This window comes from Mesoplodon mirus (genome assembly GCF_964341445.2).
Source record: "Mesoplodon mirus genome assembly, chromosome: 3".
Classification (NCBI taxonomy): Eukaryota; Metazoa; Chordata; class Mammalia; order Artiodactyla; family Ziphiidae; genus Mesoplodon; species Mesoplodon mirus.
The window spans coordinates 24,549,393-24,575,558 of NC_138978.1; the positions used below are offsets into that span (position 1 = coordinate 24,549,393).

The 26,166-nt window shown below is 58.1% G+C and overlaps 3 protein-coding genes across 6 annotated transcripts; all 3 read right to left on the bottom strand.

The window, feature by feature from the left end:
• Positions 1-2: 2 nt before the first annotated feature.
• MAP3K6 (mitogen-activated protein kinase kinase kinase 6) lies at positions 3-11,953 on the bottom strand. 2 transcript variants are annotated; one of them, XM_082615299.1, is made up of 29 exons: positions 11,099-11,948; positions 9,580-9,719; positions 9,468-9,491; positions 9,001-9,191; positions 8,715-8,883; positions 8,228-8,334; positions 7,636-7,806; positions 7,423-7,535; positions 6,867-7,026; positions 6,498-6,660; positions 6,303-6,422; positions 6,144-6,193; positions 5,963-6,058; positions 5,721-5,808; positions 5,506-5,639; positions 4,994-5,121; positions 4,632-4,768; positions 4,206-4,311; positions 3,561-3,718; positions 3,265-3,457; positions 3,021-3,159; positions 2,344-2,503; positions 1,999-2,175; positions 1,614-1,719; positions 1,173-1,344; positions 974-1,086; positions 804-877; positions 436-512; positions 3-213 (listed from the first exon to the last, which is right to left on the bottom strand). In XM_082615299.1, exons 1-29 carry the CDS (start codon positions 11,439-11,441, stop codon positions 123-125), a joined length of 3,900 nt encoding a protein of 1,299 aa, XP_082471425.1. In that variant the 5' UTR covers positions 11,442-11,948; the 3' UTR covers positions 3-122. The 2 variants fall into 2 exon arrangements, with proteins under 2 accessions (XP_082471425.1, XP_082471426.1); XM_082615300.1 differs by lacking the exons at positions 3-213; positions 436-512; positions 804-877; positions 974-1,086; positions 1,173-1,344 and having other exon boundaries at positions 1,675-1,751; positions 11,099-11,953.
• Positions 11,557-18,697, bottom strand: FCN3 (ficolin 3; the record flags this gene model as incomplete). The annotated part of the gene is given in 15 exon segments (XM_082612116.1): positions 11,557-11,662; positions 11,813-11,970; positions 13,966-14,186; positions 15,221-15,257; positions 15,259-15,356; positions 15,463-15,577; positions 15,581-15,592; positions 16,704-16,724; positions 16,726-16,825; positions 17,313-17,361; positions 17,708-17,803; positions 18,100-18,114; positions 18,117-18,143; positions 18,146-18,198; positions 18,684-18,697. Coding segments are annotated over 15 exon segments (1,122 nt in total).
• Positions 18,698-21,361: 2,664 nt separating this feature from the next.
• CD164L2 (CD164 molecule like 2) lies at positions 21,362-25,248 on the bottom strand. Of its 3 annotated transcripts, none has more exons than XM_082614757.1 (6): positions 25,117-25,248; positions 24,526-24,693; positions 24,354-24,425; positions 23,820-23,864; positions 22,111-22,255; positions 21,362-21,549 (listed from the first exon to the last, which is right to left on the bottom strand). In XM_082614757.1, the coding sequence occupies exons 1-6, from the start codon at positions 25,202-25,204 to the stop codon at positions 21,543-21,545; spliced, it is 525 nt and encodes a 174-aa protein (XP_082470883.1). In that variant the 5' UTR covers positions 25,205-25,248; the 3' UTR covers positions 21,362-21,542. The 3 variants fall into 3 exon arrangements, with proteins under 3 accessions (XP_082470883.1, XP_082470882.1, XP_082470884.1); XM_082614756.1 differs by lacking the exon at positions 21,362-21,549 and adding an exon at positions 21,765-21,833; XM_082614758.1 differs by lacking the exon at positions 21,362-21,549 and having other exon boundaries at positions 22,007-22,255.
• Positions 25,249-26,166: the final 918 nt, after the last annotated feature.

Consider the following 26,166-nt stretch of genomic DNA (forward strand, 5'->3'; position numbering starts at 1 on the left):
CCTGCCCCCCACCCACCTGGCCTCCTCCAGTTGCCCCTGGGTCCTGGGGCAGGTGTGTCAGAAGCCTCTTGTGTTTCCTGCGTTCATCCATCCTTGGGTCTGGCCTCCTGTCTCTGATGTCCTCATTCAGCCTCCTGCAGGCCAGGGGTAACTGGCGTGGATCTTGCTCGCTGTGCCAAGATGGCTCTCCAGATGCGGCATATCATCCCTCCCCTGGGGGCACCAGGCTCAATGAGGCTCAGGCAGAAGGCGGCCCTGGGCTCTCTCTCTCGTACCCACTGTCTGCCTGATGCCCCCCCCGTCCCCAAGGGACCCTGGGGTCCCTATAGTTTTCAGAGAGGAACCCAGGCAGGCCTGTAACTAGGGGGGTGGTGTCAGGATCTGGCCAGCATGAGGCCATATGTGTGGGTTATCCCTCAAGGGCCCAGGACATACCTGATGCGTGTGTAGATGAGGTCATCTCTAGTGGCACAGGTCAGTAAGGCATGGAGGGTGAAGCTGTGGTTCAGTAGCTAGTTGTGGACAAAGACACATACACAGAAACAGGGAGAGGTAAAATCAGAGAAAGATGGGTCCAGAGACCCAGGAACTAGCTCTGTTCTACTACCAACATGATAGGACAGATCACACTCCTTTCCGGGCCTCAGTTTTCTCATCTGTCCAATGGGAGGCAAATACAAAAGTGTTCATTCAGTATTGAGATTCTCTGCATCAGAGGGAGAAAGTGAGAAGAGCTGAAAGATGGGCATAGATGGAGTCTTTGGTTGGTGGGGGTCAGGGACTGCCAGTACTCGCCCCCTTACCGTCTGGATGGTGCCTGAATCCACATTCAGTTCCTGTAGCCACTGCACCAGGCCCTGGTCCACTGTGAGAGCAGCTGTCAGGGAGAAGTCAGCTGGTGAACCCAAGGATGCCTCTGCCAAGAAGCTGCCTCACACCCACCATTCGAGCTCTCCAGCCTGCTCCCACTCACCTGGGGGCTCTGAGGGCAGGGCCCAGGTCCTGGCCCCCCCACTGATGCGCTGTAGGGTTAGCTGCACCAGGGCCTGGCACTCCCGTTCCTTCTCAGCCAGGACATCTCGAAGCCTGTTAGAAGTCAGAAGGCAATAGAATGGAGGGGGCGTAGGGGTGAAGCTCCTGCAGAGGCTGTGGGCGAGTCCCAGAAGCTGTACCTATCGGTCTCTGCTCGCAAGAGTCCCAGCTGCACCATCGAAGGTGGGGTGCGCTGCTCGGGTTCCCCTGGGAGCGGGCTCCGCTGGACTGGGGTCTCCTGCTGCTTCCGCTGGGACTCCTCTTCTTTATTGGACTCCTCCGACTTCGGTGGGACTGCCTCCTTCTCCGCCTCTGCCAATCCGAGTGGGGTGAACTCAGGCAGGGCGAGGATGCCCATTTAGGACCCCAGACATCGACAGAGGACGCGGGGCTCTGGGCACGGGCTAGGCAGTGTCAGCCTGGGAGATATCCATTTGGTTACGCCATCCCCCTGCTTGGCGCCGGGTCAAGCCAGGGCCTCACTGACCACGCCCCTACCTGCCCTATTGGTGTTCACCACGCCCCCAAGGATCACACCCTCGCCCCGCAGGCAGGCAGGCAGGCTCCAATCCCCCACCCACCTGGGGCCAGAACAGCCAGGGCTGCCAGCACAGCGCGGCTGAGCAGCGAGTCCAGCACGAACATCCAGTGTGGGCGGATCTGGCGCCTGTGGAGGATCTGCTTCACCTGGAGCAGGAGGAAGGGTGCGGCTGAGACTGCTGAGCTTCAAACAGAGATGGGGCTTGAGTTGGAAAGGCCTAGAAAGTCTTCTATAGGAGGCAAGTGGGGTGGGCGGGCTTGGGATCAAAGGAGGGGCTGGGAAGCTAGGACTGGGCAGATGTCCCTTTCCCGATGGTTCTATCGGGGAAGACATGGAATCTTGCAACATCAAGTCCTTGTACATTCCCAAGCATGGGCAGCTCACTACCTCTTATTGGGCAGCCCTAACTGAGAAAGCTCCCTCACCGCATCCGGGAAGGCGAAGAGTGGTCCTTGCAGAATCTCGGGCCCAAGGCCCTGGGCCCGAAGCTGCCCTTGCAGCTCCCGCAGCTCCTGGGCCAGCTGCCGGCGGTTGGGAGTGTGGATGTGTGCCCTGAGGCAGCGCAGTAGCTGTTCCACATGATTCTTCCCCAGATGGGAACCCTGAGGAGGAAGAGAAGGTCCTCATAGAGTATTCCCGCCTGAGCCGGGGGAGATGCTGGTGGGAGGGTGCGGGGCGCGGTGGGGTAAGGAGCGGAGGTACGGGGGAGGCCTTCAGCAGGAGTCCTGTCGGTGCTCGACCAGCAGGGGGCGCCGGGGCGAGCCTCCCACCTGTTCCTGCTTCAGGCGCAGACTCTCCGCCAGGGCCTGTAGCTCCTGCTCCAGTACCGTAGCCAACATGGCCCCGCGCTTGCTCTCTTGGTGCAGGAGGCTCAGCCCCGAACTCTCCTCAGGGGACGCAGGCTCCTCGGCCCCAGGCTCCTCAGGCACCCTGGGTGCAGTGAAGAGCGGCTGATGGAGTGTGGGCAGCAACACCGTCCAGCCACCTCCACCCCAGAGTTTGAATCCTGGCTTTTACTTTTTTTTTTTTTTTTTTGCGGTACGCGGGCCTCTCACTGTTGTGCCCCCTCCGTTGCGGAGCACAGGCTCCGGACGCGCAGGCTCAGCGGCCATGGCTCACGGGCCCAGCCGCTCCGCGGCATGTGGGATCTTCCCGGACCGGGGCACGAACCCGTGTCCCCTGCATCGGCAGGCGGACTCTCAACCACTGCGCCACCAGGGAAGCCCCTGGCTTTTACTTTTATGCCCACCTCACAGGGATAAAAGAGATGAACTCAGCATTGAGAGGGCACAATAAATATAAGTAAGAGCATTTGGGAGGAGGGCACCAAATGCCATCCTTGCAAGTGGTCAAAGTGCCCAAGTCCCCAAGGAGGACTTTTTCTGGAGGGAGCATACCAGGACAAAACCAGATGAAGCAAACCCACCCCAGGACCCTGGGTTCTTACCGGAGCTGGCTGGTGTCCCCATAACTGAGGCAGCGCTTGGGGGTGCTGGGAGGGTGCTGAGAGGGTGCCTGAGGGCGCGGGAATGTCTGGGACTGGGAGGTCAAGTTAGCTGAAGGAGTGTGGCTGGCGGAAGGGGCGTCTGAGGGAGGGACAAGGCTGTCAGCCGGGGCCCGCTGAGCCCTCTCACCTCCACGGCTCCTCTGCCCTCACCCCAGTGTGCTCACTCCCTCCACCCACTTGGTACCTGAGGACCTTAGAGCTTGTTGGGGGGAGCCAGGGATGCGGCTCTTCTTCCCAGGTTGCAGGAAGGGGTCCTCCAGCAGTGCCTGAGCACTGGCTCGGAGGCAGGGGTCTGGCTCAAAAGTTCGGAGGAGGAAGGCTTGAGCCTCGGCTGACAGAGAACTGGGCATTGGTGGGTGCACCTTGTACATGCCCACCTGGGAAGAGGGCAGGGAGGGGACACAAGGGACAAGTTTAGAGGTGTTCAGGGCCCAGTCTGTCCCCACCCCACCTCATAAGCCAGGCCCTGAGGGATCTCACCTGAAACATGGCAGCCTGCGGGCTCCCCAGCTCGTGGAAGGGTGGGCGACCTGTGGCCATCTCGATTACAGTGCAGCCCAATGACCAGATGTCTGCCGCCTTCCCATACCCTCGTGGGCCCTGGTCAATGATTTCTGGGGCCATATACTGTAGCGTCCCTAGGACAGGAGCAGTAGCAATAATGCACATCTAGGCTTTGTCGCTGTGGGGGTGGCAGGGGGCTCTATCATCCTCTGGCCACCTGCATTCACCCTGAACTTTAGTATCCAAAACAATTCCTATCACCTCCCCTGGTCATCAGACATCTATCCTGAGTCTCCTCACTCATCTCAGCCTCCGTCACGTTCGTGGGCTCCATCATCCACAGTAGGTGCCATCATCTAACCTGGATTGCATCATCCGCTTTGACCTTTGGCCCGCATCAACACTTCTGGGTTCCGTTTCAGGGACTAAACTCAATGTCATCAGCTATCCAAGCTCCAGTTCTAGATTCTATCACCTCACCCCTGGCTCCATCACCTGCCCTGGGTTCCATCCCCCATTAGGATCTAACTCCATGCCCAGGAGAAACAGCATTCCCTGGAAGGTCCCAAGAGTTCTCTGCCCCACGTCAGCAACCCCATTCACCACCCCACCCCCTGTTACCTGTGAAGGTTTCAGTGCACGGTGTGATGCCTGCTAGCCGCTTGGAGGTACCAAAGTCGGAAATCTTGAGCAGCCCGCTGAAGGTGTTGATCAGTACATTGTCCCCCTGAGTAGAGGGGACATTGTGCTCAGCGGACATCAGGCTGGGCTCCTGGTGCCAGAACTGGACCCTATCCCGAGACCCCAAATCCTGGGACTCCCAATCCGACACTGCCTCTGTCAACCTCCTCCCCCTGCCATCCCACTTATCCCCCTCTGGAAGTTAGCTTCAGATCTGAACTTCTTGCCTTCTCTAGGGAACCTTCTTGATGAATTCCCCAACCCTTTGCAAAGGGTCTGTCCACTTAGTCTAAACTGTCAGCCTCTGTCTGGGGCCATATCTCTTCCTCCCCACCCCCCACCAGGGTGAGCCAGCTACACTCTGACCTTGATATCTCGATGCACGATGCGGTTGTCGTGCAGGTAGCTGAGTCCCTGCAAGATCTGGCGGGTGTAGAAACTGATGGTGCTCTCGTTGTCCTGCAGGGGTCCCCACACTGACCGGAGCAAGGAGGACAGGCTGCCTGGGAAGATGAGTCCAAGGTCATAATTGGCACCCACTTACTCCAGCGCACAGCTCTCTGCTCAAAGGCCAGGCCATGGCCCAGACTCCATCACCCTACTGCACTGCCTCAGCTACCCACACACGCTAGGGTTCATTTTCCTGGAGGGTTCTCCACCCTTGTTTGGCTCCAGCCCCCCATGCTCCACAACTCCCGTTCCATTCCCATCCCACACAGGGCAGGAACCTCCAGGCACTTCCTCCATGAAGATCTTGAGGTAGCCGCCCTGACTGGCTGAGCCCAGATAGCGCACGATGTTCTTGTGGCGCAGGCGTTTGTGCAGAGCGATCTCTTCATGCAGTGGCTGAGAGAACCTGGGGGCAGGTAGGGAGTGAAGAACAGGCCAGCTTGGGGCAGAGATGCTTACCCAACTCCAGCGCCAGCAAGGCAGGCCCCCAGGATCTGCCCCGCCCACCAGCAACCCCGCCCCCGACCTTCCGCAACTTAATCACCCAGCCCACACGCCCTCCAGGCCCCTGCAGTTCTGCGCACAGGCCTGGGCCCACTGGGCTCGTACTCTCGCTTCTGTGAGCCAGCGCACTCGGCTCGACCACTTGGGCATCCGCGTCGCCCCCGCCTGCAGTCCCGCCCACAGGACCCTCTCAACTCGCGGTCCCGCCCATTTGACCCGCCCACCTGGTCCCCCAGCCCCCCACCCCGAGCCCTGAGCTCCACCCGCGTGGCCTCAGGTCCCAAACCTGCTGTCCCGCTCCGGGATCTCCTTGATGGCGATGCGCACCCGCGTGTGCCGATCGCGGCCGGCGTACACCACCCCGTAGGTGCCCTTGCCCAGCACCAGCCGCTCTCCCGACTCCGTGTGCTCATAATCAAACTGGGGGGCGGGTGAGATGCGGGGTTCAGCTGGGCACTCAGCCCTTCCCCCTCCTCAAGCTCCCAGCAACCCCTTCCTCACCTCCAATACCTCCCCTCCGCCCTCCGCCTCCTCTGCGGCCGCCGTGGAGTCCGGATTCTTCACCAAGGCCTGGATCAGCCCGCAGAACCTGAGGGCGGAGATCAGGCTGATGGGAGGGGCACCTTGGGCGGAAACTGTCCCCTCTTTGCCGAGAGCACCCAGGGAACATGTCCCTTCCTTTCCCTCAATACCCCGGGCACCCTTGCCCTCAGAGCACCCCGACCCCGAAGGGCTGCGCGCACCACTGGCAGTGCCCTCTGCTGGGGAAGCACAGCTGGACGTCCTGAGCCGGGGGAAGCGCGTAGAGGAAGCAGCAGCGCTCGTCTCGCTTCGACACGCTGGAAGGGATGAAGAGCCCCAGTGAGCCGGGCAGACCAGCAGTGCTCCCCCCCCCGCCCGACTCCCCCAGGTCTCCCCTCTCACCTGACACCGCTGATGGAGGCCACCGGGAAGGTCCAGCTGGAGGGAATGTCCTGTGAGAACAAAAAGGTCCGAGAGGGGTGTGGGGACCTGGAGAGGGGTCTGGGGATGGGGGAAAGGCTGGAGAGAAGGGGTGCATAGATGTGAATGGGGGTGACTCACCGGCGATATCACCTGCTTACCGGGCTCCAGCAGGCTCACTGTCACTGTGCTCACCGGGTTGGTGCCCTGAGCCTCCAGCCTGGCCGGTAGCAGCGCCTTATTCATCTCCAGGACCAGCACCTGCAGATGACAGGGGAGAGGGGTTGGTCAAAAGGGGCCTTCCCCTCTCCCAGGTCCCACACCCCACGGCCTCACCAAGCACTGCTCCCCTTGGGGACAAGTCATCTTGAGTGGCTGGCAGGACTGTAGCAAAAAGTGGAGCCAGAAGTGGGCGTGGTGTGGGGTTTCTCCAGGAGGCTCTAGTGTGGGTCTGAAGTGCTGGTACAGCAGGAAGGTTTCCATCACAGACACCAGGTACCTGCAGACACAACCTTGTCCTCAACTCAGCCCAGGCACCAGCTAGCACTGCCAGGGACAGTAGACTGGCTTGGATGCAGCCAGAATGTGGCCATTGGGTGCCATGGGCACTGGTCTGAAAGAGGTTCAGACTAGATGCCAGTGGATATAGGTGCAGAAGCTGACAGCCCAGGCCAGCCCAGGACCACCACAGAAGGGGCCACCTACCATATGGGGGCATTGAGCTTGTACAGCTGCTCTGCAGCCAGTGCCACCTGGGTGAGGTCATTGGCAAGGATCTGAGCTCCCAGATAGAAGCCAACATCCCAGTAATACTGCATCTTCTCCACACAGCCTTTTCGGGCCAGAAGGCAGCCCAGCTTCATGCCTGGGAGGGAGGGGCATGGGTTGTATTGAATGTGATTACAACTTTGGGCAAAGCCCAGGTGTAGGCCACAAAATTCATGTGGGCAGGAACATGGAAATGGCTAAAAACTTAGGTGTGGCCAGATCTCAGGTGGGAGTAGGAGCTCAGGCACAGGTGAGGGTGTGGGAACAAGTGTACGTGGAATTCAGTGTGTAAGGAACACAGGTGTGAGCTTAGGAACAGTTGTGGGCTCAAGGGCTCACGAGGGCCCAGGACCGGGGTGCATTCAGGCAGAACAGGTCCAAAAGGGGATGGGGTCGGCCTCAGCTCCAGCCCAGTGTCTTCTCTCCCTGCCCTCTCCCCAGGCCCCTCTGAGCTCCTGTGGGTAGGGGATAGGGGTGCAGGATTGGGGTTCACCTATGAGCCGGAGCTCCTTGGAGTCCTCAAAGCGCTGCCCAGCGGCAATGAGAAGCACAGCTGCATTGATGCCCGAGTGGAGGCTGGGCTCTACATCAAAAGCCTTGCGATACCTGGGGGAAGGGTGGGGGGACGCGGGGCTGGACTGATGCCCACAGCCTCATTCCTCATCCCTCTAGCTCAGCCCACTGTCCATTCGTTTGGGCCCCTTACCAGTGATAGGCCTGCTCCCGGTGCCCAGCATCCTGGAAGCCAGAGCTGAAGAACATGTCCTTATAGATACGGCCACACATGCAATACAGGTCAGGTGCCACCGAGCCCTCAAACTGTACCAGTGGCAGCAGCACAGCCAGTGCCTTCTCCCGGTCCCCAGGCCTGTCCCTCCTAGGGGAGGGGAAGAAGGCTGGGAACCCACTTGATGGCCCTGCCTCCACTCTCTGTCTAGGAACCCCCAGACCCTGAACCGCAGGGACCCGTCCAAGGGCCTGACAATCATGAACCCAGAATAGCAGTGACTCTGGTCAGCTCCGATCTTTCTAGAGGTAGCGATCCCAGATGGAAGTGATTTCTAGCTGCAGTGACTCTGAGAAGCAGTGACCTTGGATAGCTGTGACCACTCCAAGGGCAGCGCCACCACCCCACCCCACCCTGGGCGGCAAGAACAGAACAATAGGGACCATTTGACATCAGTGTGACCTTGGTCAGCAAATTCCCTGAACAGCAGTGATTGCAGACAGCAATGACTCTGCACAGCAGAGACCCATGTCCCCACATGCTATGACCTGAGCCTTGCTCTGCTACCCACCGGTTGAGGGCAAATGTGTAGTGGAAGCAGACATTGTGCTGCTCGGCCACGTCACAGGTGGGCAGGGCCTGCAGTGTCTCCACCAGCTCAATGATGGCTGAGTAGTCCTGCAGGAGGGAATAGCACGCCCTGGCCTGCTGGCCTCTGGTCGGTCCCATCTGCCCACAGACCCTGAGGTAAACCTTGAGCTGGGGTCCCCTCCCACCCCGACACCCCATCTTCCCACCCACCGTCCTCTGCACGCCTCCTTCAGGCCCAGCAGGTAGTGGAGACACCACACCTTACACGGAGGACCCACTGTGTGCCCCAGCCTCCCAGCTGGGAGACATGATCGTCCCCTCTTACAGACAAGGAAACCGAGGCTCAGAGACGTCAGATAATTTGTTCAAAGCCACCAGTGAGCAAGTGAGTCCAGGAGCTGAACTCAGGTTTCTCCGACACTGAATGTCAACTGCCCCCACTGCCCGCCCCTCTGCGCACCGCACACCTGCACGTCACGGTAGGAGAGCAGCAGGTTCATGATGATGTCGGGGCTGAGCAGCTCTACGCAGTCCAGGCTCCGCTGCAGGCGAGCCAGCTCCTGCCGCAGCTGCTGCCCGCTGAACCGCTCCCGTGCCTGCCGGATGTCCCGCCGAACGGTCTCCCGGAAATAGCCACTAACGTCCACGGCAGGGGAGGGGGGGAGAGAGAATGGCTGGGCTCGCCCCTCAGCCCCAGCGCCCCCGTACCCTCACCAGCCTCCTCCTGGTGCACCTGCTGAGGGCCCCCATTACCAGGAGTCCGTGGGCGTGGCCTCCAGCAGGCGGGCAAGCCGGCCCACCAGGGGTGTGAGCAGCACCTCGGTGCCCACCCCAGCCTGTACGAGGCCGTCAGCCAGGCCCCTCAGGAGGCCCGCGTCTCCACATAGCACCCGACCACTGGCTGTCACCACATAGGGGATCAGCGTGTAGCTGCCAACGCAATCCTGGTGGGAGGGAGGTGGGAATCAGTGGAGGTCAGAGGTCACTACCAGGTTAGAGAGGGGCAGTGAGGGGGGTCAGAGGTCAGCACCAGTGGGGACTAAAATAGCAGGGAAGGGGCACAGTTCATGAAGGGAGACCATAGGGAACAAAGGGTCACATGGATGTCAGGGGGCACTAGGGAGGTCAGAGAGGAATGAGGAGGCCAGGAAAGATAGTGGAGGTCAGAGGTCATAATGGAGGTCAAAGGGCACATTGGAGTAGAGGTGGTTTCTGTTCACCGAGTTCTTCTGGAAAATGTCCTCCTGCAGGGGACAGACATTCAGATACTGGTGTTCTGATTAAGGCCACCCCAGCTCTGTGCCGGCCCCCACCAGCCCGCTGGCCACCTACCCGCAGGGCCTGCAGGTCAGGGAGGTCGGCCTGGGAGCAGAGAAGCACGTTGTTGGTCATGCTGAAGCTCTCCCGCACGCCCAGGTGGTAGAACAGGGAGGGCTGCGCCAGGGAGCTGCTCACCTCCAGCACCACCACATCTGTGGGCACACGGGTGGGGGCCCTGAGCCCTGAAGCCAGCCCAGCTTGTGGGGAAGGAGCCTGGGGATCCATCCTGGCTCAGCCTGCCTTCCCATTGTGACTCCAGCAGGGTCCAGTTTTGCTCTGGGCCTCAGTTTCCCCCTTTTAGGGTCCCTCTGGCTCATACAGAAATTATATCTATAGTATTGCAAGGAAAGGAGTGGAGCTCCCCGGGCTATGACTCATATCCACTGTTCAGAGCCTGCGGACACTGGGCACAGAGAAGGGGAGGCTGTGCACCAGTCTGGAGCCTGTTCCAGGCCATCTGAGAGGCAGGAGTTGTGCAAAGATAAAATTCCTCTTCCTTGGGTTCTCAGCCCAGTCTCTTGAAAGGGGCTGGCACGAGCAGTGTGCTGTGTGTATACACATGTGTATACACACATGCCCTGTGCGTGTACAAACACTGTGCCTCTGTGTGTGTGTGTGTGTATGTGTGTGTGTGTGCAGCTTGCTGTGTCTATCTCTGTGTGTGATAGTGTCTGCGACAGTTTATGTGAATCAAGATATGTACGATTTGTGAGTCTGTGACTCTGTGTGTCTTTGTGTCCTCAAGGTCGAGTCAGCCTTCATTTTTAGGCTGCGGTTTTATGGACATCCTGCAAGTACGGTTCCTGGACTCTCGGATGAACAAATAAGTATCGAGGGCGGGGCGTCCGGGATGGCGAGAGGGCGGGGTGACCCGCGCGGGAATAGCCGCCTTCTGGTCCCGCCCCCGGACGACCCTGCTCCGCCTCCAGCCCCGCCCCCCCGCAAGCTCGGCGCATTCTCTCGGAACTACTGGGGTCTCATAACCCAAGCTCCCTCGCCTAGAATCCAGTGCAGTTGGGCACTTGGTCCCCTTCACTTCTCTTTCTGCCTCTCCAGCCGGATCCTCGGAAGTAGTATGCTAGGACCCCTGAATTCCAGGCCCACATGTTACGGCTCCTTTCCCCAGTCCAAGTTCCACCTCCCAGGATTCTCCGTCATGAGCTCCGTGCGAGATCATCCCGAGGCTGAGTTCTCCAATCCCACTCCTGAGATACCACACCCTGCCCCGCTCCCAGCCTCTCCCTAGGCACGGTGCCGACTCCAGAGTGCTTAAGTTCCAACCCTGAACCACGAGCCAGACCTGGATCCGCTAAATCCCTGCCGGAGTCCGGCTGTGCTCCAGATCCCCTAAACTCCACTTTTATCACTGCCCCGCCTCGAGCACCTAGACTTTAGCTCATTTTATGCCCGCATAGCCCCCTACACCCCACACCTCGGGGTCTCCCGGGAGTCGCCGAGCCACGCCCCTTAGGCTCCTCCCCAGACCCTAAGCCCCGCCCCAGCGCCCCGCCCCGCCCCCAGGAGCGCTCACCCGCGTTGTAGAAGGAGTCGAGCGCTGAGGTGTCTCCCAGCGCCAGGGTCCCAAAAGGCAGGCTGCGCAGCTGAGGTCGTGGCCGCGGTCCGGGGAGCTGCGCGCAGGCCTCACGCAGGCAGCGCAGAGGCAGCGGCTCCGCCTCGGCTCCAGTCTCGGTTTCCGCCAAGGGCTGCGGCTCCCGGGTCAACACGTAGACCACGCTAAGCGGCCGGCTTCGCACGCAGCCCCGGCCCGGGGACGCCGCGAGCGGCCGGCCCCGGCTCACTGCCTCGGCCAGCGGGTCCTGCCAGCAGCTGCCGGCGCGCTCCGCGGCTCCGGACCTCAGGCACTGCCCCGCCATGCGGGGGCGCTCGGGCGTCGGGCGCCGGGCTTTGGGCACCCGGGGCGGGACAGGAGCCAGGGACAACAGATCCCGGGATCCCGGGATCGGGAATCAGGTCAGGATCGGGAATCTCCTACGGGATCTGAAGATCTGGAGATCCGGAGTCCGGCCGGAGGTCCCGTTTGGGAATCTGGTGTCCAGGGCGAAATCCGGCCTCTGACTTGTAAGGTCCTGAGGATCTGAAATCGGGGATTGGGGTCCCGGGAATCTTGGGCATCCGGTGATCCGCGATTCAGAGTCACGTGGGGGAATCCCGGGAATCGGTCAGGCAGTGCTCACCACCCGGATTCCGCAGGAGAGCGCCTGCAGTCGCTCTCTCCTGCCCTCACATGTAGGCCGGGCCCAGCCCTTTCCTGGACGACGGGGAAAGCTCCACCCTCGGCCCTGGGGCAGCACCGCTCCCTAGCGGCCTGGGACTCGGCCTCTTCCCTCCCTCATCTCCCGCCAGAACCTCTGAGACAGGCCGCTTCCGGTACAGCCTGTGCCCCTGTGCACGCCAACCACTGTGGACTGCTCACAGCAGGCACTCATAAGATATGTGCCCAGGGGACTTCTCTGGTGGTCCAGTGGCTGAGACTCCGCACTCCCAATGCAGGGGGCCCAGGTTTGATCCCTGGTCGGGGAACGAGATCCCACATGCCACAACTAAGAGTTCGCATGCCACAACTAAAAGATCCCACATGCCGCAAAGAAGAGTTAAATAAACAAACAAACAAACAAATAAATAAACACACAGACACACACACACACACATATGTGTGTGTGTGCCCAGGCCAGGGCTAAGGAAGGCAGAGGTGGGAATTGCAGGCCCTGCCCCCTGCGGGGTCTGTTGAAAGAAAGGATCTCCAGAGACATTAGTGTGTGTAGAACACAGCGTAGAGTGCCACGAAGAGTGCCTGTCCTCCGGGTCCCTGCTGTGCAGGCTGGGAGGGACTAGAGACTGGGGGAAGCCTGCTCCTCAGCCTGCCAGGAGCATGGGACTTGGCATCTGAGCCCGGTCTTTTGCACTTTTGCCAGGGGGCTGCTTTTCCCGTAACCCAATCTGCCGTGGAGCCCCTCTGATCTATGACCTCCACCCAGAACATGACCATGGAACCTGAGAAGAATTCCCATGCAAACGTTTCTCTACTACCTGGAGAATGCCAGAAACTCCAGCCCTTGGGCTACAACAGCTTCCCAGCTCCAATCCCCAAGAATCCCTAACCTTCTAGTGTGAATTAGTGGGGCAGCAGCCTGGTATAAACTTCAGTGAACTCTGAAGTCAGGAACTGGGGACTTAGAGAGGTTGAGTAACTTGTTCAAGATCACTCAGCTACATGACAGAGCAGGATGCAAGCCCAGGACTATCTGTCAGGCTCAGAGATCAGACTCTTAACTATTGCTCTAACACTTTCTAGAATGTGACACTGGCAAATTAACTAACTGCTCAGTAAATGCCAGCTCGGTACTGCTGTTTCACTGCCTTGTTGCCCCATGGAAGAAAAATGTACCTGCCTTGGTTTGACTGAGTTCAAACTAACCCCTAATGGGACAGGCAAGAAGTAGCAAAGAATGAGAACTTGACTTACAACAGAGCCTGGAAAAGAGACAACTTAGAAGGGACCAGGAGAGGGCAACAGAGAGGGTGAGATAGCTGTGCAATTCCCACCACAAAACCATCCATTTGTAGGACCCAGGGGGCCCAAGAGTATTGTCAGTGGATGCCTGAATCCTTCCAAGTCCACCACTCAATGCTCCTCTGGCCTTGGCTTGCACACCTCTTGGGATGGAAGCCTCACTACCTTTTGAGGCCGATTCGTCCATCTTCCTCACTGGAAGGAATATCCTCCTTGAATGGAACTGAAACCTGTGCCCTGCTCTGCCCTTGTGAGCTTTTCCCAATAACTGGAAGAGGTCTGCAAGCCAGGAAAGGGTTAAAGTGATTTTCTTTTTTTTTTTTTTTGCGGTACGCGGGCCTCTCACTGTTGTGGCCTCTCCCGTTGCAGAGCACAGGCTCCGGACGCGCAGGCTCAGCGGCCATGGCTCACGGGCCCAGCCGCTCCGCGGCATGTGGGATCTTCCCGGACCGGGGCACGAACCCATGTCCCCTGCATCGGCAGGCGGACTCTCAACCACTGCACCACCAGGGAAGCCCGATTTTCTTTTTTTTCCGTACGCGGGCCTCTCACTGTTGTGGCCTCTCCCGTTGCGGAGCACAGGCTCCGGATGCGCAGGCTCAGCGGCCATGGCTCACGGGCCCAGCCGCTCCGCGGCATATGGGATCCTCCCAGACCGGGGCACGAACCCGTATCCCCTGCATCGGCAGGCGGACTCTCAACCACTGCGCCACCAGGGAGGCCCCCGATTTTCTTTTTTTTAACATGGACAGAGGAGCAAAGATGGTTAGCAATGGGGAGGGGTAGCCGAGGGTCCAGAAACTGTACAGGAGAGATAAGATAACCCTGCTTGTTGCCAGGGGGCCCTAGCAAAGCATTATGTGAACCCTGTGGTAAGGGTGGCCCATGCCACAGTCTGAGGCCCAGTCAATGTCATAGTTATGGGCAGTGGCTTTGGACATCCAGTGGCACCCGTTGAGATTGGACTGATAGCAGGATCTGAAACACCAGGCACCACAGACAGTCACCTCGCAGTTGCTCTCGCTTGTATCATGGTTGGTGTCATAGGTGGTAAAGGGCTTCCTGCTGTGGAAGCTCAGGGAGTCCCCTGGCAGGAAGGGGATGGGAGGCACCTAGGTGCCGGCACCATGCCTGGCACCCTTGAAGAGATGATCTCACAGGAGCCTCAGAGCAATTGTGAGGTGGATGTTTTCAGGCCCCATGAGAAAACAGCAGTGCCAAGGAGCCAGGGTGTTTGCCCAAGGCTACACAGGGGCATTGGGACTTGAGCTCAGGACTGTGGCTCCAAAGCCACTGGCTCCTCCCCCTACCTTTTCCCCTCCCAGAATCCTCAGCTTCCCTCTTGCTCCTTTGTCTCCTCCCAGCTCCCATCTGCAGCCGGAGCAACTGTGCCAGGTAGAGCTGGGAGGGATTTCTCAGATGCCTGGGCAGGAAAGGGGGCTCTCCTGAGGCACCTCCTCATAACCACTTCCCTCTTTCAGATTTCTCCTCAACAGTTGGTGTTTCTTTGAAAAAAGCCTTCTCTGGTTCCTCTTCCAAAGCAGATAATGCTGGGGACTTCCCTGGTGGTCCAGTGGTTAAGACTCCGCACTACCAAGGCAGGGGGCCCGGGTTCGATCTCTGATCAGGGAACTAGATCCCACATGCATGCCGCAACTAAAGATCCCGCACGTGGCAATGAAGATCCCACATGACACAACTAAGAACTGGCAGAGCCTAAATAAATGAATGAATGAATAAGTATTTTTTTAAAAAGGCAGATAATGCTAACACTCAACAGAGCCTCAGAGGTCTCCCGCACCCTCCCTCCCTGCCTCCTTACCTATTTTACAGGGGAGGAAACTGAGGCTCTGACCCAGAAGGGACTTGCCCAAGGTCACATAGTTAGTAAATGACAGAGCTGGACTTTTAACCTCAGGATTGTTTGCCTCCAGAGCCCAGCTTCTTCACTCCTACACCACCCTGTCTCACAACTGCCATTTTTCAGATGAGGAAACTGAGGCCCACAGAGGGGAAGGAGTTGTCCTGGGTCATTCATGAAGGCCATGGCAGCCCTGGGAAAGAACCCAGCCTCCCTCACCTTCTTTGCCTACTTCAGGGCCCCACTGTAGGCTCGCTCACCTGCAGTGCCCTCTGAGTACCTGCCCAGCACTAGCTGGGTAGTGACCTGCCTCCCCAAGGAGGTGGAAGGCCCCACAGTGAGCAAAGGTACGGCTGCCTTTAAAGTCCTCCAGCTCCACCCGCAGCTCCCAGGTACCTGGGGGACAGGGAGGCAGAGATGGAGGAATCCTCAGATCCCAGGTGGGAAGTCAGAATGCCAGGGAAATGCCCCTCCAGCTCCCTGGACCCTACTGAGAACCTACTCTGGAGAGTAAGCTGGGGCAAATTCTCATTACCCAGCCAGAATTCAGACTCCTGGCTCCCAAGACCTGCTTTGTAGGAGGACCAAGAGCAGAAGAAATCCACGGAACCATCCTGTCACCGCTGGAATAGCTAGGGAGGCAGAGAAGGCTAGCACGGCAGCCATTACTCCAGGCTGAGCATGGGATGAGGAGAAGCAGGGGGCAGAGGCAGCTGAGAATGGATGCACTGTGGGGGGTAGGTGGACAGGGGTCCCCTCTTTGGATTCGGGTCTTGTTGATAAAGTGTGAGTCCAAGTGAGCCTTGCCTGTGAATATGCTGATGAGCTCTACACACACTTATTACCTTTTACTGACTCTCAACTTTACACTGCAGCCTCGAAAGCCCTGGGGGAAATGAAATGATAGAAACATCGTCCCTGTCCTCGGGAGACGGTCAGTCCAGTTGGGGGTCAGATTCAAAATAACCTGCTTTAATTTACTATCATAAGAACCAAGATATTAGAGCAGAGAGGTCACCTCCAGAGGCCCACCCAGCCTTACCCTGATGCTCCCTCCCAACCCCACTTTCCTCTTCAAGCCAAGCAGACCCCAGGCCCTGCAGAGTTTCTCTCCTAAATATCTTTCAGTCTAAGAGCCTCTACTTCCATTGTTGCCACTGCCCACCCTCTTCTCCTGCCCTGACCCCTGCAGTTGTCCTAACCTGTGTCCCTACCTGCAGTCTGGTCCCCACTCAATGCATCTGCCACAGTGTAGCCTGAGTCTTCTTTCTAAAACATGTCTGACCTGGTCCCTCCCCTGCTTAAAACACTTCCATGACTCCCCACTGCCCTCCACACTCCTCAGTGGGTCATTCAGTGCCCTCTGTGAACTGGTCTTTTCAGGGGCCCTCAGTCCATGCTTGACCCACAGCAGTAGACCTCAGCCAACCACTCCACCTACTCTCAGCTCATTCATACAGTCCCCCCACACCCTCTTGTACTCTCCTGCCTCCTTACATTTGTCTTTCCCTCTACCTGGAATGACCTTCTGCACCTCATCTATCTCGAGAACTTCTACACAGCCTTCAAGGCCCTTTCAAATGGCATCTCCTCTGTGAAGCCTTCTCAGACTTCATTCCTTAGTGAGTTACACTTAAGGGATGCCTTGGCTCTGGTGGGCTCTGGCTCCCCCTACGGGCCAAGGGGAAGAAGTACCCACTGGGCTTGACTTCTGAGTCGCTTCTCTCCCTGACACTCGCTCACCAGCCAGCCCCCACTCTGTGATGTCCACGTCACAAAAGACTGGGAAGTCTCGGCCTTCGGGTAGGCACAGATGGTACCAGCCGCTCAAGGTGGTACCCCGGCTCAGCAGCTCCTGGCAGCTCCTGGGGCCTGGGGAAGGGGAGATGGACTGAGGGGGGCCCCCAAGTTATTCCCCACCCCCCACCCCCCTCACAGGCAATGGAACAGGCCAAGTGTGGGACCCAGGAGCCCTTTTGATTCCTTTGGACCCCTGAAGAGGGGTTCCAAGGTGCGCTGGGCCACACCTGGGGTCCACCAACACCCCAGCACCAACTGACTCCAAGTGCCTGGCTCCTTTGAAGGCGGCCTCACTCTCCTGGCCCCGGAGCAGGTTCGCTGAATCTCCTGCCCCAGGGAAAGATGAGTGTTGGCTCTTGAGGTCTGAGTACCTCCAAGGGAATGCCCATTAACCACCAGAGGGGAGGGTGCCCAGGCCCTTCTAATTCTCCCCACTCCTCCCAGCTTTCCACCCCCTCTGCAGGAGAGAAATCATAGCCAATTCCTGAGCAGCAGCCAAGCAGAGGCAGGGACGGAGCAAAGAAAGAAGAGGAGACCTCTGGCCCCACGCACTCTCCAGGCTCACCCTTGGGGCCCATCTTGCCTGGTGGTCCAAGTTGCCCTGAAATCCCAAGGCAGAGACGCATTACGTCCCACCCCATGTCAGGGGCCAAAAAGCAACGAGGGATTTGCAGCCAGAAATCAAATCCCAGCTGCAGCCTTTCCTGGCTCCGTGAATGTGGGCAAACTGCTTATCCTCTCTGAGCCTCACTTTCCCCCTAGCAAAATGGGGATGGTACCACCTACCTCACAGGATCAATCTTCGGATGCTGGGCATCCAGCCTGGAGCCTGGCACGCAGTAGGTTCCTTGTCCTTTTGTCATGGGCTCTCAGCACAGACTGTAACTGCTGCACCCCGTCCTCCCCAGCTTGCCCCAGGTCCCTGCCTGCTCCACGGCATCTCTCACCTTCAGGACCTGGCACTCCCTTCTCCCCAGGACTTCCTGGGGCTCCAGGACAACTGGGCAGGAGGACAACTTTGCTGGCTTCCAGTTCCCTGGGTTCTACAGGGAGACATGGGGCTGGATGGGCACAGGATGGGCATGGGAGGGGTGGGCATTTCTCTCCCAGACCCCTCTGCACTTCTGTTTCCACCCCCCAGATTCTAGCTGTCAGGACACTGGCCTTCGGAGCTGGCAAGGTTTTTCACCATTTGCATCTATTTGCATAAGTTTTTGTGCAGAGCCCAGATTATCAAACTCCCACACTGCTCCTTGAGGCTAGTGAGCCTGGCTGGGAGAAGGATACCTAGGGAGGGAGTGAGGGCAGATGGGTACGGGGGGGCGCCCTAGGCCTCTACCTGGGCAGCTGGGGCATCCTGGGTTCTCAGGCGGGCTCCCCAAACAAGAGGAGCAAAAGGGAGAGTGGGGACCAGAGTGGGCCCACCTTGCTGGAGCCCCTGAGGGAGGATGCCAGTTTATAAGGGGCCAGGCTGGCGAGAGGACATGAAACAAGACTTCCTCCTGTTGTCCCTCCCCAGGGACACCCCACCCAGGCTGGAACCAGCAGAAAGTGGGGGCATTTCCTTCCTCAGCCCTGGAGAGAATGGGCATAATCCCTCCCTGCTCCAACCAGGATGGAGTCCAACTTCTGCTCCTGGCCTCTAGGGCTCTGCAGCCATCTCTTCAGACTTCTGGATTCACATAGGGTTTTTCTACCTTTGAACTTTAGCTAAGTCTTTGCCTTCCATCCGGAAGCCTCCTCCTCTTCTCTCCCTGTGAGGCTCCGCCCATCCATGAAGGTCCAGCCCTAATGCCATCTCCACTAGGAATCCTTCTCTGATCCTTGTCACCAGTGTCAGAAATGACCGCTGCTACCGTCTGTTGGGCACCTACTGCACCCCACAAGTCATGCTGGGTGTGGTACGTTACCTCCCATCGTTACACAGCCCCCCTCATGGTCGTTATTACTGGCCCTGGGTTATAGGCTGGTACATAGCAGGTGCTCAGTTAATGTTGGTTAAATGAATGAATAAAAATGGAGAAATGGGCCCAGAGACAGGACATGATTTGTGTTCTCTCTGGCACTTATATGCCATAGGTTTTGCCCAAGCCCATGTCCCCCCACCTTAGCAAGGTGACTTCATGCCCACCCTCAGGTCCACTGAGAAGCCCCTGGCAGTGCCTAGAAAACAGCTGCTAATATAGGCCATCGAATGGGCAGACCGTGAGGGCAGGCAAGGAGGCTGGGAGGCCAGTGAAGAGGCAGCAGCCTTGGTCCAGATGTGAGTGGTGAGGTCTGAGCTGGAGAGGGACCTCCGGTGATAGGGGAGAGGAGGAGGGGAAAGGCTCATTCATTCATTCACTCATTCATTCCTTCATCAAACCCTCCCTGAGGGCCTCCTTTTTCCAGGCCCAGTGCTTGTGGGGGTGGGGAAGGCTGAGGTTCAAGAGGGTGCAGGGAAGGTAGAGGCCAAGTTTGCCAGACAAGATGGATCCATGAGATGGACGCTGAGACTCTGCAATTCCAATTCCAGGAATCTGTCCTCCCTACTCTCTCCCACAGGTGTGCCAAGATCTGCAGACAAGCCCCTTCACCATGATGCTGTTTATGATAAAGTGGAAATGACCCAGCTGCACATTGATAGGATGCAGGCAAATAAATCTTCACCATCTTTATAAGTCATAGGGCAAATTTGATCTATAATGAAAGGGGCAAAATTGCAGAACAATATGTAAAGCACGCTCTCACTTTGTATTTTAAAAACGCTAAATGTGTGTTGTGAATTCATAGAAAAAGGTCTGACACATCCTGTTAAGCATAGTTATTACTGGGGAGTGGGACCGGGGGGGAGAGGGTTTCTCATTCTTTATATAAACTTCTGTGTAGTCCTCTTGTTCCTTACAGGCATTTACTACTTTTTTGGGGTGCCACACGGCTTATGGGATCCTAGTTCCCCAAACAGGGATCAAACCCGTGCCCCCTGCAGTGGAAGTGTGGGGCCCTAACCACTGGACTGCCAGGGAATTCCTGGCATTTACTAATTATGAAAAAGAAAACATTCAATAGAGAAATTTCCTTAACTGGGTGGAAAGCCAGAAAGATATAGGGGCATTTCCTCCCTTGGCCTGGGAGAGAATGGGCATTATACCAGCCAGGATTAAGTGCTGGGTGGAGAAGCCAAGGGAGGGTGACCCAGGCAGGAGAAACTGCGTGTGCAGGGGCTTGAAGAAGAGAGAGCAAGGCAGGCTGGGTAACACGAGGTAGATGCAAGGAGCTGGAGGGGAGGCTAAAGGGGAGGCTGATGTCTGAAAGGACGGGGGTGTTGATGGAAGTGAGCATGGAGGGGAGGGACGAGGAGGCGGACTGTGTTTGGCATTGTCCATCGTGGTGCGATGTCTAGGCAGGTGAGCCCTCGGTGAGGAAAAGGACTAGCTGGAACTCCCTGTGGAGCCCAAGGGCCCTAAATCCCTTCCAGCTGCATCCGGAGACCCTGCACGGAGACTAGGCCTGGGGCAAGAAGAGGTGCAGGTGGCTGACCACAGGCTACCCAGCTGGAAGGGTGGATGGGTGCCCTGGAATGAAGCAGACGGAGCACATGCACCTGCTCTGAACCTTCCCCATATCCCACAGAGATGGAACCGCTGTTACCCAACTTTACAGATGAGGAAACTGAGGCCAAGAGCTGTTCAATTAACTTGTTCCCATTCACACAGAGCAGTCAGGCTCCACAGGCTGAACTTTCACCCATGACTCTCTATTGCCTCTCAGCTTCCTAGGACAATCATGGGACTAAATCAGATACTGATGTCAGACTCTCAGCCACATGCCTGGTTTCCAGCAAGTGCCCCATTGATAGGAGATGTTATTTGTCAGGGAAGACTTCTGGGCCCAGGGATGGGGGGGGTGAAGAGGGGGAGGTGGGCATGGGTGGAGCTTTCCAGAAGGGCCTGCTCAAGGAAGGCCAGAAGTACCCTGTGGAGGGTCCCGGGGGCATCTCCACCTTGGCACTGGGGCAGAGACCCAACTTTAGAAGCCAAAAGAGCCTGGAGATGCCTCTGCAGAGGAGTTCTGAAGTTCTGCTCATTCTAGAGTCAGAAAAACGTGGATTCAAATCCCAGCCCTGCTCCATTCCACTCTGTGCGATCTTCAGCAGGTGTGCTTACCTTTCTGTGTCTCTGTACCCTTATCTATAAAGTGGTGGAGGAGGGGATTAAACACATGTAACAAATAAAAATATTTTTTGTTTTGGCTGTGCCATGCAGCTTGTGGGATCTTAGTTCCCCAACCAGGGATTGAAGCCGGCCCCAGAAGTAAAAGCACTGAGTCCTAACCACTGGACCACCAAAGGAATTCCCGCAAATAAAAATATTTTAAAAGGTGACAGGATCAGTTCAAGTCTGAATTTCCATTGAGAGGACAGTGGCCATACCCCACCCTATCCAATCCACACACAGCCCAAGGCATGGGACATAAAACACAGTGCTGGAAAGAGCTCCTTTATTTGGGGGCAGTGTCCAGGCCAGGTTGATGGGAGGAGGCAGGCTCCAGACCTAGTACCAGGCAGGGGGCCCCGCAGGGATGATGGATGAGACAGGAGGTGGTTGAAGGATGCTCTCATCTGCAGGTACCAGGCCCAGACAGGAGGGGATGTCAGGTATTGGGCACCGAGCCTGCTCGGTGCCCACCGGGGCCAGAATTTGGTGACCAAAGTTTCTCCCACCCCTAGTGCCCACAAGTGGGTCAAGAGGGCAGCCTCTTCATCCTTTTTCCCCTGAGTATGGAATCCAGGCCTGAAGGGGGTCAGATTCTGCAGAGGCCAGACAGAGAGGGCACTCAGGGCAGTGGTCCCACCTCAGCCAGGCCAAGGACGCCCACCCTCAGAGAGCAGGCGGTGATCAAAAGAGCAAACACGTTAATGGAGGCTGCAGAGATCCGCCCCACAGCACACATGGGGCCACAGCACACGGGGGCCTCAGAGCAGCTCCCCTTCTCAGAGGAAAACCAAACCGCACACATGGCCCAGGCTCCTGCCCGTGGCCACAGAGCTGCAGGCCGAAGGCTGCCTGTGCTGTCACCTACTGGTTCTCCTCCCTGCTGGCAGCATGAGGGGACAAAGACAGGTGGGCTCAGTTGGGTTCGCAGACGCCGGGCCCAGGCTGAGTCCTGCCCCAGCCAACACCCAGCAGAGAGAACCCCACAACTGGAGGAGGGAGAAGGGGTGTAGCTCACATGGGGGAGGCTGGGAGGGACTCATCGCCCCTAAGGCTGCCCCATGGGGAAGACAACCACCGGCGCTAATAGGGACCTGAGGAGCAAGAGAGGGGGTCGGGTGGGCAGTGAGCTGGGACTCGGCGGGCTAGGTACTCACAGTGTCTGGTAGGTGCTGTCCTTGGCCTTGAGGAAGCGCAAGACAAAGAAGGCCACTGTCTGCAGGCTCAGCACCAGCACGATGCCACCAATGAAGCTGGCCCCATCAAAGCCAGGGCCGTGGGCCTCAGGGACCAAGGGGCTCTCTGCAGGGTGGAGGTCACAGCAGGCCACTGTGGGCCAGGAGCCCAGCCCCACCCCAATACCCGGCACAGGTCATCTGGAGGTCCCAGTCCTCACTATGGGAGCCTTGAGCAGCAGGCTCAGAAGTTCAACCCAGACCCTGTGGGAGGTTGGGAAGTGCCTGTGGGGAGGGACAGTGCCTGGCTGGGGAGGCAGGGCCTTGGCTCGGCCCTGGCTCTGCTCCTGAGCTGCTCGGTGGCTTGATGCCTCTTACACCCTCTCTGAGCCTCCCGACTGCAGGGACCAGATGGTGACTGAGCTCTCCCTGCCAGCCTCCCTCTTCCACAGGGGCCCAACAGGGTGAGGAGGGACCCAGAACTTGGACATCCACACCCGCTTCAGCTCAGAGTCCCTCTCGGCCTTGGGTCTTGGAGTTTGAAGCCCAGATGCAGATGCTGTGGTCTCCTTTCAGGACTCCTAAGTCCTGAGACCCTGGAGTCCCCCAATGCCAGAGCCCTTACTTAGGGAGGGAAGGCGCTGAGGAAGAAGTGGAGGCCCGCACCCTACCAGGTAGAGAAATGAAGACCTGATGATGCACGTCAGAGGGAGAAGCCAAGCTCTGAGTGCCAGGCCTGTCCAAAGTCACCCCCCAGTCAGGGCATAGCCAGACTCACACAGCATCCCCTGCCCCTTTCCCCTGCCCCCGCCTTGTGGCCCACGGTTGCCAGGACGCCTGGGTGGCTCCCAGCTGTGCCACGTTAGCCATCCACTCCCACCAGGGATTCAATTTCAGGCCCTGGGCCAGGTGCCCAGAGAAGGGCAGGGCAGGGATGGTGGCGAAAGATCATTCTGGGGCAGTGAAAGGGGCCCAGTTGGGAGCTGGGTCCACCTCCCAGAGGGAGTAGCTTGTGGAAGGGGGGTCTGAGAATATGAAGGGCAAAGGGTAGTCCCAGCTGCAGCTCAGGGAGCCCCAGAGAAGGGCACTGGGGAAAGAGGAGCAGAAGAGGGAAGAAATAAGCTGCACAACACTGATCCGGGGCTCAGGCCGGAGGGAGCTGAGCCATCAATAATTCAGCCCCTAAGATCACGTTTCTGGCTTTAATTAACCAAGAGCCTCTTCAGCCATCCTTGCCAAGCCTGCTGACCTCCAGGCCCTGAGGGGCAGTGGGAACCAAGGGGTGGGGTTCTTGCCTCTGTTCTGCCAGGAACCTGCTTTGTGACCCTCTCTGGGCCTTGACGTTGCAGTAGGTAGTCACTGAGGACACCTTGGCAACCTGAGCCATACACCCTCAGCACCAAGTAGGTCCGGAGGGGGCCATCCTGAGTTCTCTGGTGTTGGGAGAAGGGATGGGAACCATCATTTCTTGATCACCTTCTATGCGTCAGAAACTGAACTAGGTGCTATACGTCTTCTCATAAAATCCTCACAGCAACTTTGCGAAGTATTATCCAACCCACTTTACAGATGTGGAAACAGGCTCAGAGGGAGAAATCACAGGGCTGAGGTCACAGATCTCGTCAGTGCCTGAGCCCAGCTCTGTCTTTCCCTGCACCTCTAGACCTCCCATTCCCCCAGGTAGTACCTACCTGTTGTGATGGTCTTCGGTTCATAAGTGGGGTGGTGGTGCACAGCTGAAGAGACAGGGAATCCATAATAAACCAGATCCCCACCCCCAATTCCCATCAAGACCCCAACCCAGGCCCACCCAACACACTTTCAAGCCTTAGTTCACACAGTTCCTTCCACCAGATGTGCCCTCTTTCCACTCTACCTTTTAAAGTGTCATCTCTGATGCCACCTCCTCCAGGAAGCCCTCCCCCATTCCCTTCTGAACTTCCAAAGTCCTCACTATGGTTTAAAATAGAAGAGCTAGCTCCCCCATCCTCTCTACATGCTTGTCCTAGATCCTCTGGCTGCACCAATTTACAGAGGAGGAAACAGGCCGGAGAGGGGAAGGGACTTCTCAGTGAGCTAAAGGCAGAACTGAAACTGGACCCCGGTGTTCGTGGGCATAGTCGACTCTCTGGGAGAGGCCAATTCCATATTGGAGGCAGGCTCTGGCTGGGGACACCTCAGCCCCCTCCCTCCAACTTGACTTAGGCCAGCAGGAGCCCCTTTACCTGGACATGACTCTGAGCGGTTGTAGACAGAGCAACCTTCCTTGACCACCTCACCTTGGGCCACACAGTGTCCTGGTGGGAGAAGGTGCAGGGAAGAGGTTTAGGGGGTGGGGCCAAGGCCTTGGCGTTCATCACTGGGGGCACTAACCTTGGGGAGGGCCTGACTCCATACCTGGCTCCTCCGGCTGACACTGCTCCCACACGCAGCCAGAGAGGTTGTGTGCTCTGTTCCCCTCCACACAATGCTCACAGAGCTTCAGCTGTTTGCAGGTCCCTCGGACAGCTGGCCAGATGTTCATGCGGAGCAGGGCTCCCCGCCCAAAGCCTCGAGCTCCTTTACCTGGGAGTGGCATGGGTGCAACACTTTGAACCCAAGCTACAGCCCCCCTTCCCCACTACGGTGGATCTCACCCCTCTGCACACATACACTCACCTGGATCCCCCAAGCCCCACTGCCCATCTTCAGTTTCCACAAACACATGGTTACACACACCAAGAACCTCCCTGACATTCACCCAGGGCACCCTCCCTTTGCATACATCGGGAGCTACGCCCCCATACACCTGGGGCCGCTTCACTTCCATACACCTGAAGCTCCCTCACACCTGGCGCCTATATGTACACACAGGGCTCCACACACAGCTGGAGTCCCCTCCTACCCACCCCAGGAGCCCCGCACACATGTGGAAAACTCCCCTCCCGCCCCCCAACCCCCGACTGCTCCTGGCAGGCGGCTGGGTGAAGGGTGAAGGGCACGCGTTACCAGCCACAGCGAGCTGGGCACACAGGAGGAGGCAGCAGCAGCCGCCACAGAGCGCAGCCCGTAAGGCGCGGGGTCCCGGCGCGGCCATGGCGCGGAGGCGGAGCCTGGGGGTCGGGGTCTGCGGAGTGCTGGTGTGGCACGTCCCTTCAGGACTCGGCTCCGCCAGGGTGTAGGGAGCGAGACCCAGGCAACCTGGGCGAGGCCAGGTGGGCGTTGCTCTGGCAGGGAGGGGCTAGTGACGCCACCAGGTGGGGCGGGGTTTTGTGGTCTGAGGCGGGGTCAGGTAGGGCGTGGGTAGTGGGCGCGGCCTGGTGGGGGCGGGGTTCGGGGATCTGGGGCGGGGCTCCGGCAAAGGGGGCGGAGTCCAGGACCGGTAGCCGGCCAGGTCGCTGGATTTCCCCACCCTCAGTTTCACAAAAACTCTGCTGCATTATTATCCCTACTTCACAGGTGAGGAAACCGAGGCTCAGAAAAAGTGAGTGACTAGTCGGAGGTCACAGAGTTAGTGGCAAAATCTGGATTTGAAGCGAAGTCACTTTCCTGACTTCCGGGCTTGCGTCAAGGGTGTCCTCCAAGCCCCAGGACGGCGAGGATCAGCCTCCAGGCTCTGGCAGCCCACCTCGCTTCACCCGTTGCACCCTCCTCTCTTCTGCCCCTCAACACACCGCGTCTGCCTCTGACCCACCACATCCCCTCTGGCCAAGTCAGCGGTCTCATTGTTACTGGGACAAGTGGGCCTTTCCACAGCCTTCCTCTCTGCCTCTTCTGGTTCTTCTCTCTCTGCAGCCACTTCTCAGGTTCCTTAGGATACACCTCCTCTTCCTCTTCCCCCCGTCCTCCATTCTCCCCTTTCCCCTTCCCTCTCCTTCTCCCCCTTCTCTACTTCTCCTTTTCCTCCTTCCCCCCTTCATCTCTGGTGGCCCAGTTCAGTCCTGAGCTCTATTTCTTCTCTCCTGGGGTCACCTCATCCGTTACTCTGCCATCAGTTCCCAATTGAAAGCCAACGAGTCCCATATCTCCATCTCCAGCCCAGTGCTCGCTCCCCAGCTG